This window comes from Porites lutea, chromosome 10 (genome assembly GCF_958299795.1).
Source record: "Porites lutea chromosome 10, jaPorLute2.1, whole genome shotgun sequence".
Classification (NCBI taxonomy): domain Eukaryota; kingdom Metazoa; phylum Cnidaria; class Anthozoa; order Scleractinia; family Poritidae; genus Porites; species Porites lutea.
This window is the reverse complement of record NC_133210.1, coordinates 30,301,713-30,319,404: the sequence shown is the minus strand read 5'-3', so window position 1 is coordinate 30,319,404 and position 17,692 is coordinate 30,301,713. Positions and strand designations below refer to the sequence as shown.

General features: G+C 39.2%; 1 protein-coding gene across 1 annotated transcript; it reads left to right on the top strand.

Moving 5' to 3' along the window:
* Positions 1-1,261: 1,261 nt before the first annotated feature.
* On the top strand, positions 1,262-16,760 carry LOC140949939 (hypoxia up-regulated protein 1-like). Its single transcript, XM_073399091.1, has 27 exons — positions 1,262-1,358; positions 1,634-1,695; positions 1,791-1,822; positions 2,518-2,596; positions 3,083-3,174; positions 3,407-3,546; positions 3,852-3,924; positions 4,552-4,607; positions 4,706-4,758; positions 5,525-5,576; positions 5,861-5,933; positions 6,055-6,124; positions 6,692-6,808; positions 7,576-7,710; positions 8,213-8,295; positions 8,537-8,583; positions 8,679-8,764; positions 9,106-9,293; positions 9,859-10,000; positions 10,388-10,451; positions 10,934-11,004; positions 11,518-11,841; positions 12,357-12,508; positions 13,057-13,267; positions 14,082-14,300; positions 14,658-14,826; positions 15,533-16,760. Exons 1-27 carry the CDS (start codon positions 1,283-1,285, stop codon positions 15,907-15,909), a joined length of 3,243 nt encoding a protein of 1,080 aa, XP_073255192.1. The 5' UTR covers positions 1,262-1,282; the 3' UTR covers positions 15,910-16,760.
* Positions 16,761-17,692: the final 932 nt, after the last annotated feature.

Here is a 17,692-nt window from a genome sequence, read left to right as displayed (position 1 = left end):
ATCCGATTTCAATCATTACAGTTTCCCAGGGGATTTCACTTAAAATATTTTTTTGTCTAAATTTAGCTGTTGGTACGTACCTTTTGAGATAACGGGCAGGTTCAGACCTCATTCTACTCCTAAGGCTCTGTTTATGAGGTCAGCCAGCTCAGTTAATTAGCCAGGCTGGGGCCCGTTTCTCAAAAGACCCAGAAACTTTTTGTGCCCAAAGGCAAATAATAATTATTACAACCAAAGCCTGCACAGTTCCTAGCCCACAATACCAAGTAAAGAGGTTTGTTTACAACAGACATGGAGGTTGACATCAGATATGTTATGTCCAGGATGTTATGTCAACTAGTTTGTACTGAAAGTTGAAATTGCCTTTCCTGTGTACTGCCACCTTTATATGCAAGGATGAAATTTTGATGAGGCGAAAAGTAGAAGAAACTATTTTTTGCAACGTTAACTGTTTTTATTTGTAGTGGTGGAAATACATGCCACATTGCCACATTTTCTTTAGTAACGTACAGGGTAATTGCCTGGGCAACTTTTCATTCAGGTCTGAAGTGAGATGACATGTTTAGTCAGGCCTACAGAGCATCTTTATCCTGTAGTCGATCATGACTCGATGTGCTTGAACTACTTCTTGGATCAGTTTACTTTGCATTCAAAATATAACAGCCGTAAATGTATGGTTTACTTACTGGTGCTGGGGTAAAAACAACAGCAATGGCTTGGTGTTCAATATGCAATGCCCCAAAGATTTCTTTGTTGTCCCCTAGACATGCAGTGTAAAATAAACAAAAATAAAATATACGAACATACTATTTTTCAAGATTTTTGAAATATTATTTTAACGCCATTCATATATATTTATTCCATCTGATGAGCATTTCACTGGTCCAATTTTAACACAAAAATGTATACTACCGGTATGTGTTTGGTCCTACACGGTATTTATTTGTCTTTGTAGATGTTGATGGTTCTAGCTCTCAAGGAAAAACTGTTACAAACAAACAAGTTACATACAGCGTCTTAAATCGTGGTGCTTCTTTGGGGGTCTGAACAAAGGATTTGTGCGCTAGTCATTAATCTACGTTAAATTTCTCTGGAATGTAAAGCTGTAGGCTGTAGGTGGTGTTAAATTTTGCTGTAACCCTATGGTCAGGCATTTACATTTTCTACTTATTACACTGGTACTAAGGCTGAATTCTTAACAATTTAAGAGTCCATTATATACAAATCCAATTTATTTTTTCTCCCTTTTTTTTCCAGTGAGTGTGGTACACAGAAGCCAGCCATGATATTAAGAAAACCAGGGGTGCAATTCTGTGTTGCCGCAGTAGTATTTCTCTCCTTTGTTGTATTTCAGTCAGGTGAGAAAACAGATTTGTGTTGTTGTACTTGTTTGCTAAACTATTAGAAGTGGTTAATCAAGTTTAAAACGTGAGGCATGATCAAGTGGTTGTGGACAAAAAGAACTACAGAGATATAAATGTGAAGATGAACCATAGTTAGATAAGTAACTAGTACAGCAATATTTTCCTTATGAGTAAAATTAATATTACTATTTTACTTTGTAACTATGGTTACAAAGTGATTGCAAGGTATTAGTTTGGCATCTTACTATTTTTGAATATGTCTCTTGCAGATGGCCTAGCAGTTATGTCTGTGGACCTAGGAAGCCAATTCATGAAAATTGCTATTGTAAAGGTAGCAAGTTATATTTTGCATGTAAATCTGCTGCAACGTTACATGTACCTTGGGCTTATTGTCTGATATATTAACATGGAATTCTTAAATTTCAGCCTGGTGTACCTATGGAAATTGCCCTTAATCAGTAAGTAGTGATCAATGTAAGCAGAAGTGTAAAGGAAAAATATGTTTTTCTCACACACACTCCTGCAGTGGTGGATCCAGACCTTCAGATAAGGAGGGAGGGCGGTCATTCAGACCCTGAGATAAGGGGCGGGGGGGCGGGGGGGGGGGCGGTCTCCAAAAAAATATTTTTGGGCCCTCTAGGCCTCATTTTGGTCGAAAAATAAGGGGGGGGGGGGCAGGTCTCTCCCCTGGATCCGCCACTGCACTGTGACCTGCATAAGTCATGTGACTTTTGGCAGGCATTTGTATTTGCTGCTGTGCGCCGTTGCTGGCTTTTTGCCACCCACTCACCAACTAAAAAGTTCAAATTACCCGGTAGTACTTGTTTATTTGCTAATCTATGTATACAAACCTGCTATTCATTTAATTTCCCATTTTTAGCAAATGTCGAGTTTACAATATTAAGGTCAGGCTGTGATGACAGGTACAAAACACACGCTGGATCAACTAATTTACATGCCAGGGAATTCCATAAAAAAATACTGCATACAGTCGGTATAGTCCGATATGAGTTGATCTGCCCCCAGCTTTGTACCTGCCCAGGCTGCAGAGGTCAGCTTTGCTTGGCAGCCAGTGGCATGAGAGAACAGTCAATGTGGCATTCTCTATAATCATTGCTCGATGTTCTTACATAAAGTCAACCACATTTTTTAGGGAATCAAGAAGAAAAACACCTGTTGCAGTTTCCATGAAAAATAATGAACGTTTATTTAGCGATGGTGCCATGACAGTGGTACGTATTAAGTAAATGACTTAATAAATAATAGTATAATATTGGCTGAAGGAAAAATTTGCAAAAAAATCCCTCGAAGTTCCGCTAAAGAGGTTTCATTTGAGTTCTAACACTATGGGATTATCATTCTTAAGTCATTAAGTGAGAGTGACAAATATAATCTCGCTATAGTGTGGTCTAAGGATAAAGGGGTGAACTCATTTCCTAATAAAAATGTTATTAAGATTTGTTTTTCCAATATAAAGATAAAAGTTGCAAGCAGGTACAGTGTAAATATAATGATTAATAATTTATTATCTTGTTATTATTGGTTCCTCCTTAATGGTAGAACTGAGTATAGAGTTCTTCTGTAAATTATCCTGTCAAAACTCTCTTCCAATCGAGCAGAAGTCTGTTCCATGTAGATTATTTCTTATGAATGGTATAATAAAAAATGTTGAGTGTTTACTGGTGTTTATTTTATTTATTTTACTTTTTTTGATGCAGGCTGTTAAGTACCCAAAGAATTCTTACATTTTTGTGCAAGATGTTCTTGGTAAAAAGTTTAATAATCCACTGGTCCAACAGTATAAACAAAGGTGTGTTTATTTGTGAATTGAAGTATTTGATTAAATATGCAAGATAATAATGTCACTGTTCCAAAATTAAAAATGTGGAACAGAAGTCTGACAAAGTTTATTGTCTTTTTCTAAGATCAGATTTCCAATCCTTTAATGCGTTTGTGTTTTCTTCTGTTTTGAATTCAAGAAGGGAAGCAGAAAACATTTTTAAATTACTATGTTAATGATTGATATCTGCTTTCCGGGCCAGATTTCCGTGGTATGATCTTGAGGAAGATAAAGAAACTGGAACTGTTGTTTACCGGCATGACAGTGAGACCACCTTTACTCCTGAGGAAATTCTTGGCATGATTCTAAATCATTCCAGAGGTATCGCTGAAAAGTTTGCAGGTAAGACTTGCAAGTTAAGTTTCTTCGTTAAGGGTTCAAAATAACAGTTGATGAAAAGACCATCTCCAGCTAAGATGACCATTTGTCCAGACAAAATTCCAGTTTCCCAGTCATTTTGACTGGACATATAAATAAGTGACCAGAAGAAAAATACATTTTCACACCATTATCTTTCAAGAGGACAAGCATTTTTTTCACTTTGTATTTTGGTTGTGAGACTAGTATTTACATTCAAGTTATTATTCGGTTATTGTCCACAAGGTAGTAGTTCCTTGCAAACTTAACTCAGCTCTGTGTCTTTCCAGATCATCCAATGAAAGATGTGGTGATAACAGTTCCTTCATTTTTCAACCAGGCCGAGAGACGAGCTGTTATCAGGTAAGATTTGGTGTCTGTGTATGTTGTAGGTAAAATCCCTTCTCAGGTCAAACAAGAATTTTCTTTTTCACCTACAAAATAATATGGGCTATAAACAAAGGAAATTCTTATTCAAAATAAGGTAAGTTGAATACTAACTTGTGACTGATCCTGCTATCTGTGTGTCTCTCAGTCGCTCAAAGGACATCAGTGGACATTGTGAGCACTTTCCATTCAACCAAACTTTCTAAAATTTGGAAACAGCAGCAAATGGTACAGAAATCTCCTGGAAAATTTTTTGGCAATTCCAGAAACTGTTGAATTTCTGAAATGTAAACTTTTCGACCAAAAATTCTAGAAATTCTGGGAGAAAAGTTTAATTGAAAGAAAACTTCTGGGAAATTTTTTTGAAAATTTGGGTATACCTTGCGAGGTTGTCCTCTTTTTGGAAGTTTTTGAAAATGCTGTTCTAGTCACTACTGGAAGTTGACGAAAAAATGGGTGGAAAGCACCCTGCATTAACAGGTTGGAACGTTGTCAAGGATTTGCAATTTTTTTTGCTTTGTCTTGTTTACTTGCCTGGGGATTGTCTGTCATGCAAATATCAGTCCACCCCCAACACTTATTTTACTGTACTGTCTTTTTTAGGGCTGCAAAGTTGGTTGGTTTAAATGTTCTGCAGCTAATGAATGAAAACACTGCAGGTTAGTTGAGGAAAACTGAGAATAATCTTGTTGAGTTAATGATTTGTGGTTTATTTGATTACATATCTTAATTCTACACTGTTTGTCTGTTATTTCAGTTGCCCTTCATTATGGAGTTTTCCGCCGCAACTCGTTTAACACAACTGAAAAGGTAACAAAAAATAACTGTTTGATAGACATGTTCAGTCACTGTTAGGTGGTTAACCTCTATTTAGTTGCCAGTTATCGGAGTATAGTGGAGCCTCTATATAACAAAGTCCTTGGTATAACAAATGATTTTCTTTACCCCAGTAATAGTAAATTTTACAATAACTGAGTGAATTCTCGCGCGCTGATTGGTTGAGAGCTATGGTCTATGAGAGTATAGATTATTGAAATGACCTAACATGTCATGCAGTGTGCGCGTGATTTTCCGAGAAACTTCACAGGAAACTAAAAATAAATGTTATTTTAAAAAACAAATCAACCACAATTTTCCATGGACTACACTTTTATAGACCATAGAAATGACGCCATAAAATGTTCAAAACTTTGCAATGAAACCGCTCACCTGTGGCTTGTGGTTCCTCTTGAGTTTTGAACATTTTATGAAGTCATTTCTATGGTCTATAAGAGTGTAGATGATGGAAAATTGTGGTCGATTTGTTAAGTACATGAAAAAGAAACCTTGATATAGCAAACAATTTTGCCTGTCCCTTGGCCATTTGTTAAATTGAGGTTTCACTGTATTGCAGAACAAAGCAATTGGCCAGTATTGCTTATAAATAAGTAAACAGTTCAACAGAATCTCTAGGCCAACTTTCATAGAGTGGCTGCTTTAAAAATGTTTAACTGTAATTTGAAATCGTAAAATCTGTACACTATTCTATGTCTAGCTACTCAGAAACCATTTTATTTGTTTTTTTTGTTTTTAACAGTTCATCATGTTTTATGACATGGGAGCAACAAGCACTGTGGCAACTATTGTTGGTAAGCAGTCAATAAGTTGTTGATATTTTGTGGCCAAAACATTATAACAGATAAACAAAACCCTTAATCCTTTAGTGTGTTTTTTTAACTTCTTGTTAGATACAATATGGAAGTGCTTGCAATAGCTTTCACATGAATAGCCATACATTAACTTTTTTTTAGTTCTGGGTACAGCTTCAAATGTTATAGACATCCTATACTTCTCCAGGGTGAGTGGGGGAGGAAATAAGAGAAATATGGTATACTTACAGTCATCTTAGTGATGTTTAAATCTCTATTCACAGGTTATAGCACTGTTAAACACAAAGATAGAGGAATTACAGAAACAGCGCCACAGGTGGCCGTCAAGGGGGTGGGGTAAGTCATGGATTGCACAGTTCTTAACATCGACAATGAATCTAGTAAATGAAGAAAATCACAAGCAAGCAAGCTACTTACAGACAAGCTACTTACAGACTATTTCAAATCTGTGTTGCAGGTTTGATCGCACTCTTGGAGGCCATGCTATGGACATCAGACTAAGAGATCATTTGATCAAAATGTTCAAGGTATTTTATCATGGATAGATATGTAAGATCAAATAACAGAAAGTCCACATTTACAAATAACTTTTGGAAATTAAATACATCAATTTGCAGTAGCAGCGTGCAAAGAAAGTAGTGTCCGATAGCCCGGGGCTTGTGGAGTTTGCTCTCGGGCTGGTGAATTCTGTTTTTAACTTGCCTGACGGGCAAGTGATGGCTTTTGAAGGATTCGAATAACATCCAGAACTGTGAAATCAATTTTGCTAGTCAAACATTTTTGGGGCTAGTTGAAATGACGTCTGGGCTAGTAAATGCTAGCTTCAGCTTGCCCAAATGGCAAGCTGTAAAAATGATTTTCTTTGCACCCTGAGTAGCTTTCATTTGAATGCAGTCACACTTTACGATTTCATCCACAGACTCAAAAGATAGAACCACTTTGTAAAGCATAATAAACAGTACCACAGGAAAGTACTGCTCAGTAGCTTTCACTTGAATGATTGCACTGTAAGACTTTATCCACAGACTCAAAAGTTGGAGCCTTGTGCAGTGGCAGCGTGGACACTTTGAAATTTATCATCTACATCTTTGTAGGAGAAGTACAAGACACAGGGTGATGTTACCCAGTCTCCCCGAGCCATGGCCAAGTTTCTGAAGGAAGCGGCCAGAGTTAAACAAGTGCTTAGTGCTAACACTGAGATTTTTGCACAGGTAAGCATTATTTTATGGAATTTACACACAAATTCTCCAAACCGATCTCCCTAATTTCTTTAGGAAGTTTTGGAGAGGATTTGATCAAAGATCAGAGCATTTCTTCCCTAAGTAATCAGTCTGTTAATCCTCATACCTCTTCTCTAGTTAACGTATTGATACAAAATAATGCATCTTTAGGAGAAAATTGATAATTGATATAAAGTTGATAAACGTGAAACTTATTTTTTAAACTAACTGGCAAAAGAAAAATCTTAGATGTTACCATCATGTCAAGAATTTCTCCGCAGCTTGCTTGTGATATAAATTCATTCTCTTTCACTGCCAAGCCTAAAATTTTTTATGTCTATTTTCCACCACACAGTACACCCTTGACATTTTTGTCATAATAGCATGTGGGGCGTAATAATAATAATAATTCCTTTATCTACCCTTGCCAGTATTTATAGCACTTTTGCAAGTGGGGCTGACCAAATAACTGAAACAAACAATTCAAATATAATCAAACATAACAGGGTTAAGAATCCCAAATGGCTGGAGGCAAACCAGCTGGCTATTTAATACACACAGAACCTAGTAAATGTCTTCTCTCTTTCCATGAGTATCTCAATGGCTCAGTGGTTACAGCCCCTGCTTGTTGTTTGGCATGTCACAGGTTAGAAATCTCTCAAGATCTCAAGGATAAATCCTGCTAGTCCCATGCTGTGACATCTTTTCAAATATTTTAGTCGCTTACGCATTGTAACAATATTTATCATTGAATTTAGATTGAAGGTGCTTTTGAAGAAAAAGATTTCCGTGCCAAGGTAACCCGAGAGGAGTTTGAACAATTGTGTGCTGATCTGCTGGACAGGGTGCCAGGACCTGTTGAACAGGCTCTCAAATCTTCAGCCATTACCTTGGTAAGTTGACCTTTTAATTGCAGACAACCAGGGAAGCCCACAGTAATAATCTTGAGGTTCCTATTATGCATGCACTGATTCACAGTGCATACAGCTATTTCGAGAAAGGTTGATCGATGCACTTTTCCTGACACTGTAGCTGTCGAATCTACTTTTGTTGCTTTCTTTTAGCACTCATACGTCCATGGCTTCTCTTGCCATTCTTTGAAGTTTCTTTGAAAACAGTGAACTCAAAATCAACCACAATACCTTTCAGGATTGTCGCTTGCACTTTTTCCGACAACCTTCCTTGAAATAGCTGTATGCAGCCAGCATTCATTCGGAGGTCTGCAAAGAATGAATGAAATACATAGAATGCAACCTTATCATGTGCAATGTAATCTTGTGTCACTCCTAATCTGATCACATATCTTTTGCTTGTTTATTTTGTGGAACACTTTTTATGTGTAGAAACATTTGTCATGTTGAATTTTTTAAGTGTTTGTGATCATTTCTTGTTTAGGATGAAATTGAAAGTGTTATTCTTGTTGGTGGAGGAACACGTGTTCCAAAGGTTCAAGAGCTGCTTTTAAAGGCTGTTAAAAAGTAAGTTTTATTCAATTTCTAGTGCTGCTGACCTGTAGAATGGATGTGAAAAAATATATACTGTTAATATTCTTGAAAAGCGTGCTTTTTGTCCATGATCAATAAGTAAGATCAGCGTCAGAGTTAAATAACTGAGCGCTGTTTATCAGAAAACGACTTAAATTACCATTACTTCCATAATAATAATAATAACATTGTATTTGAGCATTTGATTTTATTGTTTTGTTAACGTGAATTTCAGGTCTGAACTTGGAAAGAGTGTTAACACAGATGAAGCTGCTGCACTTGGTAAAATAATTATTATCGGAAACCGTGTCCTTACTCATGTTACAATTAAAAAAGAGATACCTGGAATTTACTGGTATTTTTTGTTTAACCTGTAGGTGCTGTTTATCAAGCAGCTGAGCTAGGAAAAGGCTTCAAAGTCAAGAAATTTGTTGTTAAAGATGCTAATGTCTACCCAATACAGGTCAGTCAGAAGACTTTTCTTAGGGCACTCTCCATTTGTCAGAACTGACCGGCCAGGCCATTCCTGTGGTAGTGAGAATTTCACTTTTAATCAAAGCTATCCAGCCAGACAAGTCAAAACCTAAATAGCATGCATAAAGGAAATAGTTTTTCATCAAAAACTCTTGGAAAAAGCCATGGTTTGGCCGGCCAGTTCTGGCTTTTGGAAAGCACCCTGTATTGTTTTTGTTTGGTCTGCAGCTTAGCAGACATAGATAAAAACAAAAATGAAATAAAATAAAATGCCTTAAGAATATCCAGATGTTTTTCTGACGAAATGATCGTTTTGGTTTTTGATTGCAGGTCACATTTGAGCGAGTAAACAAGGCTGACGACGGAAGTGAGACTTTGAGACACGTCAAGCGAATGTTGTACCACAGAATGAACCTTGTGCCACAGAAGAAGGTCATGACATTCAACAGACACATGGGAGATTTTAAATTCCACGCATGTTACACTGATTTAGACTTCTTGAGTGAGGACGAACTAGGGTAAGGGTCTTGGGAAGTATTATCACATGTGTAACCTGTTTAAGCTATTCTGGCGTGCCTAGCCGGAAGGATCGTCAGCGTGAGGGGAAAGTTTTGCCAGAGGAGCTTCCAAGGTGTGCGGAGAATGGGGAGGGAGGAGAGGCTTCGGCACTTGCTTCTTGCGGTAGAGACTGGCACGAGCGAAAACAACTCCACAGGGTAAAGGCTTCCCAGGCTTAAGCTATTTAGAAAGTGCTTTGTCTGTTCCACGAGTTGTTGTTTGAAAGATTGTCATTTATTAGGAACTAACCTGCTTGGCAACCGTTTCCAATCAAGTTATTGCGCGAACATTAGAGCAAGAGCGAAAGAAATGGAAGATCGACGAAGAAGGGAGGGGAGGGAAGGGGAAAAGAGGAAACGTTTCCCTCTCTCCCCTCCCCCTCCCCCTTGAGATCCCTCTTTTGTGCTCTCGTCCCAACTTTCTCTTCAAACTCGCGCAGAAACGCTTGCTACGCAGGCCAGTTTGTTACTTACTTATGATGTTAATCTCACTGCTGATCGTATTTCTTGGCATATTCTTTCACAGAATGCTTGGATCAGTGAACTTGACCACAGTCGAGGTTAAAGGCGTGGCCACAGCCCTGGATAAGCACATGCCTAAAGGAGAATCAAAGGGGGTCAAGGCATACTTCAGGATGGACGACAACGGACTATTGAACCTAGAGAAGGTAGGCTACCGTGTTTCCTCTCGTGTTTTACTTGGTGGACTGTTAAAATACAGGATGGGCTATTCTTATCCTAGCTTGCAATTCTCGTAAATTAGCCATGTTGTGGGGTTTTTTTTTGTTGCATTAAAAGTTTAGGGGTGAAGTTTATGCTAAACTCAGGCAGTATTTATACTTAAATGTTTCTGACAATGACAAAGAAGTCATTAAAAAGACTGGGCCGTTATTGTTAAGGCATTAATGCACTGAAATTTGCGTTTCGCCTACATGGCCTATAACAACTGAATTTTATGATGGAGGATCAAGCCTGTAATCTTCTAAAACTTGCAAATGTTGTCATTCAGTAATTATCTTCTGCAGACTCAATGTAAGTAACTTGTTTCTTTTCAGGTGGAGTCTGTGTTTGAAAAGCAGCCAGACGAGAAACCAGAGGAGGAACAGTCAACATTTGCTAGTAAGTTCTTGTTCTTGTTCTTTTTCTCCAATTCCAACGATCGAACTCCACAAATATCCCATATTTTATTTAGATCTGCTGAAGACATTTTAATGAATTGAATGGTCGCATCACAGGATTTCGTCTACAGAATGAGAAAGTAGAAATGTATTCAATGTCTTCTTAACTGTCTCTAATTTTGCAGGGTTTTATTGTTATTTCAATGTTCTTTGTGGCCTGTTTTTCCCCATTTTCTTGTTGCATGTGAAGACCAAGCTCGTTCGATAACCTCTGGGGGACATCCGGTTTAAAAGCATACATGGCTGGGGTGGGGGAATTTTCATCTTTATCCCTGCCTTTTTCCTCACACATAACGAAGACGGAAGATGTTTTGAATTATTTAAGTTTTGAGTTCGTCAGTGCCAATTTTCGTGCGTTCGTTTAAAACCTGTGAAGTCAGTATCTTTATCATATTTTTAAATCTAATCTTGTTTTGTCTGCAGAGATCGGAAGTAAAATTTCAAGTTTCTTTGGTAGCTCAAAAGAAGACGAGAACAAAGAGAGCAAGGTTGAGGTGGGTTTATTTTATTTCCTGTTGCTTGCACTGTGAAGTGGCGGAAATCGGAACTTCTCATTGTGACATCATTGGCTAACCAGTCATGAAGGGCTTTTGTCTTAAGGGCACAAGGAGACACTGCAAAACAACAGCTTGCGCGTGCATCACGCTTTCTTGTACATTTCTGTGCCGTCATCGCACGACCAAGACGTGAAACTTCCTAATTTCACGCTCTTTGGTAGACGACGAGTAGTCTCTCTTTTTTTCTTAGTCCGTCAAGCGAAACGAAAGAGAGACGGAAATGAATAAACAGAGCGACTGCTCGCAGTCTAGCTTTATGGGGGGCAATTCACTTAAGTGTTGATTTCGCTGTCCTCGCCGGCGTCGTTGCCTAAAATGGTCACTTTGAGTTGTTCCCTGCCCTTTTTCAGTCGTTTTCGTTTATTCGCGCTGTCAGGCGGACGTAATTCGTAGAAGATAGTTGACCCCGATCCCAGCCGTTTGACGATTTAAGGATTTGCTTTCTTGAAGGAGGGAGATAAATCCGAGGAAAAAGAAGATGAAAAATCCGAAAAGGAAAAAACAGGAGATGAAGAACCAAGTGTGAAAGAAGGCGACAAAACCGGGGAAAAACCAGCGGAGAAAGAGGAGGAGAAAAAAGAGCAGGCGGAAGAAAAGAAAGAAGGAGAAGAGGGGAAGAAAGAGGAGAAAGAAGAGGAAAAGACAAGTGATGAAGAGAAAGATGGAAAGGAGAAGAAGAAAAGTGAAGAGAAGGGAGAAAAAGAAGAAAAGAAAGAAGATGAAAAAGAGAAAAAAGAAGAATCAAATGAAAAGAAAAAAGACGCCGAGAACAAGGTAAAGGGAAAGTTTCTTTCGTAACTGCATTCACTGTGCGATGACAGAAACTGGTGCCACCACAGGGCACCCACACAAACTATGTGACCCTTCGCTTGTTTGAATAGGTCACTTTCCGAGTTCCTAAAACTCTCACTTTCAAAACGAGGCTTAGTGCAAAACCTTTCTTGTGAAAATGAGTTTTGTTCAGTTTGCGTGAGTTTAAAAAACTATTTTCATGTCAATGGCTCCGCACTTATCTTCGCTTCTAAACAGAGGTTTGGGGCAACTACGAAATGGCCTGTTTTGAGAAAAATTTATTGTAATATCGAAAAGGTTTGATATCGTAATACCGCCATGAATACCCAGTTTTTGTGCGCCCTGTGTGGTCCCACGTAAGACTTGAGAACCGGAAGTCTTCTTTAGTTCCTATTTTACCCCGAGTTTATACTTTAATCACTACAGTGCTTTCCCCTCCACTTATGGTAAATTCGTTCTTGCTAAAAGAATAAATCTAATTCTGTCTCTCTTCACAGGATGAAAAGACAGGCAACAAGACTGAAGAAGCTAAAGCGGAAGAAAAGAAACCAAGTAAACCTGTAACTGTTCGTGAACCGCTCGAGATGGTACTGCAACTCGACGATGTGGCCAACACTTCAGAAGATGCTCTGTCCACCTCGGTTAAAAAGTATGATTCAAAAAATGCCTTCGTGCGTAAACTGCATTATATACGGTAGCAAGTTTCCTTGGTGATTTTAGTGGAAAAATACGACAAGTTTTCGTTTGACAAGTAGATAAAGGTCTTTTGTTTCACTTTGCACGTGTCTTACTAGATTCTGTGAAACTGCGCACCTACCCCTCCCCCAACCCAACGTTAACACCGACTTCTCACTAAGGGCAAAGCGTTGGGTAAACTAAAAGGGGCGGAGTGGGTGGTTAGTATCCCAGAATCTATATACTCATTTCATGTGAATTTTCACACCAACCCCTCCCATAACCCAACGCTAACACTATCTTCTGGTTCTGGTTGGGGGAGGTGTGGGTGAGCAGTTACCCAGACTCTATACACTCTTTGCTAAATACTCATTTCTCCCTTGGAAACCTTCCGAGTGTAAATGACAGTGTAGTTCCAGGGAGTGGATCAATTCCCTGTGCCACCCCCCCCCCCCCCCGTTTCTTTCTTTTTCCACGGTTTTGCTGTAAAGTAACATCTTTTTCATTGTTTTCTTCAATTAGACTCAAGGACTTACAAGCACGTGACGATGCTAAATATGCAAACGAACACGCGAAGAATCTGTTGGAGTCGCACATCTTTAACATGCGCGATAAACTTTCGGGTGATGAAGGACAGTTACTTTCTACAGAGGAGGAGAGAGAAAAGATTGAACAAGCTCTTAGCGAAGCCTCAGAGTGGCTGGACGACGAGGGCTGGGACTCGACTGCTGACGTAAGCTTATAACCCTAAAAAATTGCCATGGTAACCGTAAATTTGCGAAATTGAGGACTTTCCTCTGCCATGATGGCAGCAGTAATGAAAACAGCACTTATTCTTTCTCCCTCTTTTCACTTGTTGTTTTGTCTTTGCCCTCGCCCTCGTGGTTTCTTAAAAATTCATTATTGTCTCATTTCTTTTTTTTTCCCGAGTATTTAAGGCTAAAACAAAAGCCTTTCAATCATACGCAGCCGATACCAGGCGGAGAAGCTGTGTAACTTGGTTCAAGCGCGGGAAAATCTGTAACCCTGTAGCCAGTACAAAGGGCGGGAAAATCTGTTACCATAGAGTTTTTGCTGCCTCTGACGTGCACCATGCGGGAAAACGAACCCGGCCACCTAAATTGTTGATTAAATAACTAAGCTTGGAAACTGTGTTTCCACAGGGGCCAATAAACCTGGTTTCCCTTTTGTGTGGCATGACTGGGAAGACGTTTGGTGGGTATCTTCTCCCTGGAAAGTTTAACTAAAGAAAATATTACACACGTATATCTTACTCGTCCTGTCGCACAAGTGCTTGTGGAGGTTTTGTACTCTAGTCGCATTTTTTTTACTCGCGGCTTCACAAGGGCCTGGACAGTTTGGAACCGAAAGCGCGGGAAATCGTTTTGTCATTTGTTCCCCCAAAAAGATTTCAAGTCAGTATTGACTGTCTAACCTATGTCTAGGCGCAATAAGCAGCTCGCCTTACCTTTTACCCTTGCCTTTTAGGTATTTTTTTTCATTTAGAATAGTCCGATAGAATGATAAATTCACTTTCGCATTTTCAGGTATACAATGACAAGCTTCAGACGCTAAAAAAACAGTCAGTGGACTTCAGATATCGTTTGAAGGAGAACAAGGCCAGGCCTAAAGCGATAGAATTACTAAGAAACAGTTTAAACTTGTCTAGAACCTTCTTTGTCCAGATTAACAACATTACCGACAAGGACGAGATTTACACAAGCAGAGACTTGGAAGAACTCCAAACAATTATCAACGAGACAACGGTAAATAAATTCCGAGGAAGTACGTCTCCACTGAAATTAACCCCTCCCCCCGCCTCCCCGCCAACCAAATGTTTAAAATCCCTTCCCTACCCGTCCAAAGTAATAGACGTTCCGTTAACTGAAAAGCCTCCCCCACCCCACCCTTACTTCCTCCCCCGCCCACACCACCCCGTCTCACATAAAATAGAAACTTTTATCACCGTCAAGGCCTCTCGTAAGAGAGAAAAACTTCTTCTGCTATCATTAAGAATTTTGCTAACAGACTTGAAAAGTAGATCACAGCCGGAACAATCATCTGGAACTTTGAAAAGGAAACAGAAGAGTCATGAAGTTTTTTTGTTGTTCCTTTGTTTGCAGGAATGGCTGGATGCGAACGTGAAAAAGCAGAGCGAAGCAAAATCTTCAGATAATCCCGTGTTGGTTGTCAAGGATATCGAAGCTAAACAAGGCAAATTGGATCGTGAACTGCTCTACCTGTTGAATAAGGCCAAGTATTACGTACCAAAGCCAAAGGTCAATGAAACAGGTACGAATCACGTGTTCTTTACGTCTACAGTCACGTGATTTGCATGTGCTGCTCGACCAATATAGGGCGTACCCAACCAGTCTGGTAAAAAGGAGATGTATCCACGCTGCCAATAGGGTATCAAGTGATTTTCAAAATTTCATAGTAGGTCGGTTGTTTCATTTAAATGGTGTAACTGTACTTTCATTAGTTTACAAACGCGAAAGTTAGAACCACCTTGTACATCATAATAAACAGTACCACAAGAAAGTACTGCTCAGTAGCTGTCATTTGAATGGTTACACTTCGGGATTTCTTCCACAGACTCATAAGTTAGAACCACCTTGTACTGTATAATAAACAGTGCCACAAAAAAGCACTGCTCAGTAGCTTTCTTTTGAACCGGGTCACACTTCAGGATTTCATCCAGAGACTTAAAAGAGTTAGATCTACTTTGTATACAGTATAATAAACATTTCCACAGGAAAATACAGCTCAGTAGCTTTCATTTGAATTTTCTTCCCTTCCTGCAATATACTGAGTGTGTGATTGAGAGACTAACAGACAGACAGACTGACTGTCTGCCAATCGAGCTTGACGAGTGTCCGAATGATGAGCTGACCAATTTTCTAATAGACTCACTTATTGAACGGCTTTTTACGTGTCCAGTTTGATGGTGCTTATTTAAGCGAATTAATTTGTTATTGTTGTTTTTGTTCCATTAAAGCCTCAAATACAACAAAACCAGGAGCTGATGCAAAGAAAGAAAGCAAAGAAAAGGAAAGCAAAAAAGAAGACAAAAGCGCTGATCAACAACAACAGACGAACGACAAAGAAGCGGAGAAACCTAACGATAAAACGAAGAAAGAAGACGAAAAGAAGACAAACGAAAAGGTGGAAAATCAGGAACAAACAACAGAAAAGAAAGAGAAAAGTGAAAGCAAAGACTCTGAGAAAGAAGAGCCATTACCTTTACCAAGTCCAGACGACTCCTCGTCTAGTGAGCCCGCGGGGAGAACTACTTCCTCAGAGGATAGCTCAAAAACACAAGAACAGTCTTCTCAAGATAGTAAAACGAAAAAGCAAGCCAATGATGAATTATGATAGGTTCTTTATTAACTCTGTCTAGTTTGTAAAATATTTTGCAAGTTTTAAAAATTTGATGAAATAACTTATTGAAAATTTCTTGCGATATCCACGTTTGCAGTTGATTTGTAATCATCAGTCAGCTGAGACTGCATGAATGCAGCTTATCAAGCGTTGTGTTGCGTTACGTAAGCTGACAGCTCCGATAGGTTTTTCACTGCCTCTACTACACTGTTGCTCAATGGACTGTCTTTTTTAAGGTTCGAGAAGGCTCTTCCCCTGATATCAGAGGGTTTTTGTGTTTGTATCCTAGAAGGAGGACGAAGAGAGGCCAAAGAATAATCGTATAAATAGTCAGAAAACGACTGCCTCCCTTGCCGTTAGCGTCCCGAGCCTTTTTGCTCGGTTTTCGGTTTCGGCATATTTCTCCGATTGACGGCCGATTCTGACACGATCAATCCCGACAACACGGCGAGCAACGATTCTTTGTGAATGAAATTGTTACGCAATTATGCCTACCCAGTAGCTACAAAGACCTTTACAGAACACGTACTGTTCGTGTTCTTTGGTAACGTAATAGGCGGACGTTATTGGCTTTTATGTTTTAAACATGGTTCTCTTAGAATAAAGAGTACATGATCGCCAAGCGCCATGGCAAAGCGTAAGCACTGGGAGGGTCGAGAATGGTGTGGAATTATGAATGAATCTAACCCCATAACTGACCCATTTGGTGTTAAGAAATATACAGGCAAATTAAGTCTAGTAAGAGTTTCTTCATTTAATACGAAATAAAAAACGTTCGTTATGAGCAAGTTTCTCCCCTTGTAAGGTAGAAAAAATATCCAAAAAATAAATTACTTATTTCAATATTTCTCTTTATTAGCTTGACCATATTCAGTGAGTTTGTTTAAGTAAACTTTACGATGCACCCGAAAATATTCTGTTCCGTTTAGCTGCGCTTGCCGGGACTCTGAGGAGAATTTCTTGTCCATCGCTGTTAGACGACGCGGGGAAGTATCTCTTTTTCACGTGAGGTGGAATTAAATTCGCATAAGTGGATCTTGAAAAGGTATGCAGAAACTAATATCCGATGTGAATGAAGTTAATGCCCGTGGCTCCAATAGCCTGCGCTGCAAGCGGAAAAGGGTAGGCAGAGACGAGCGAAAAAGAGTTCCCCTCTCCTGTTTTTGCTCCTGGGGGTTTTCGACACCCTCATCCTTTCCATTTACTCATGCGATAACTTCCATTATTGGGGACTTCCTTGGATCCACGAGTTAGTGTCTTTTATAGCAAGAGTCCGTAACAGCGGGAGTACTTTTCAGTCAATTCACAGTAATTTAATTTAAGTTCCGGGATTTAGCTGATTTCCGTATTACGACGAAGCAAGGGTGGCGCAGTGGTGAGAGCACTCTCCTCCCATCAATATAGCCATTGTCAAATCCCGGCGTGGACGCCATATGTGGGTTGAGTTTGTTGTTGGTTCTCTCGCTTGCTCCGAGAGGCTTTTCTCCGTGTACTCCATTTTTTTTACCTCTTCTTAAGAAGCAACATTTTCAAATTTCAATTCGACCAGGAATCAGCTAAAGAACCACTTCGTGGATGTGCTACATCTAAATCATTATTTATTTATCATAGGCGTATCTGATAATGCAAGGCAGAGGGTTAAGTTTACATCCTTTTTCTCTTCTAGTTTCTTTGTTCATTTATAATTCTCCTAACGAAATGACTCCGACAAGACTGTACTTACTGGTACTTTTAGAGATCTTTAGAGCGAAGAAATTTAGAAAAGGATTTCTGTGGC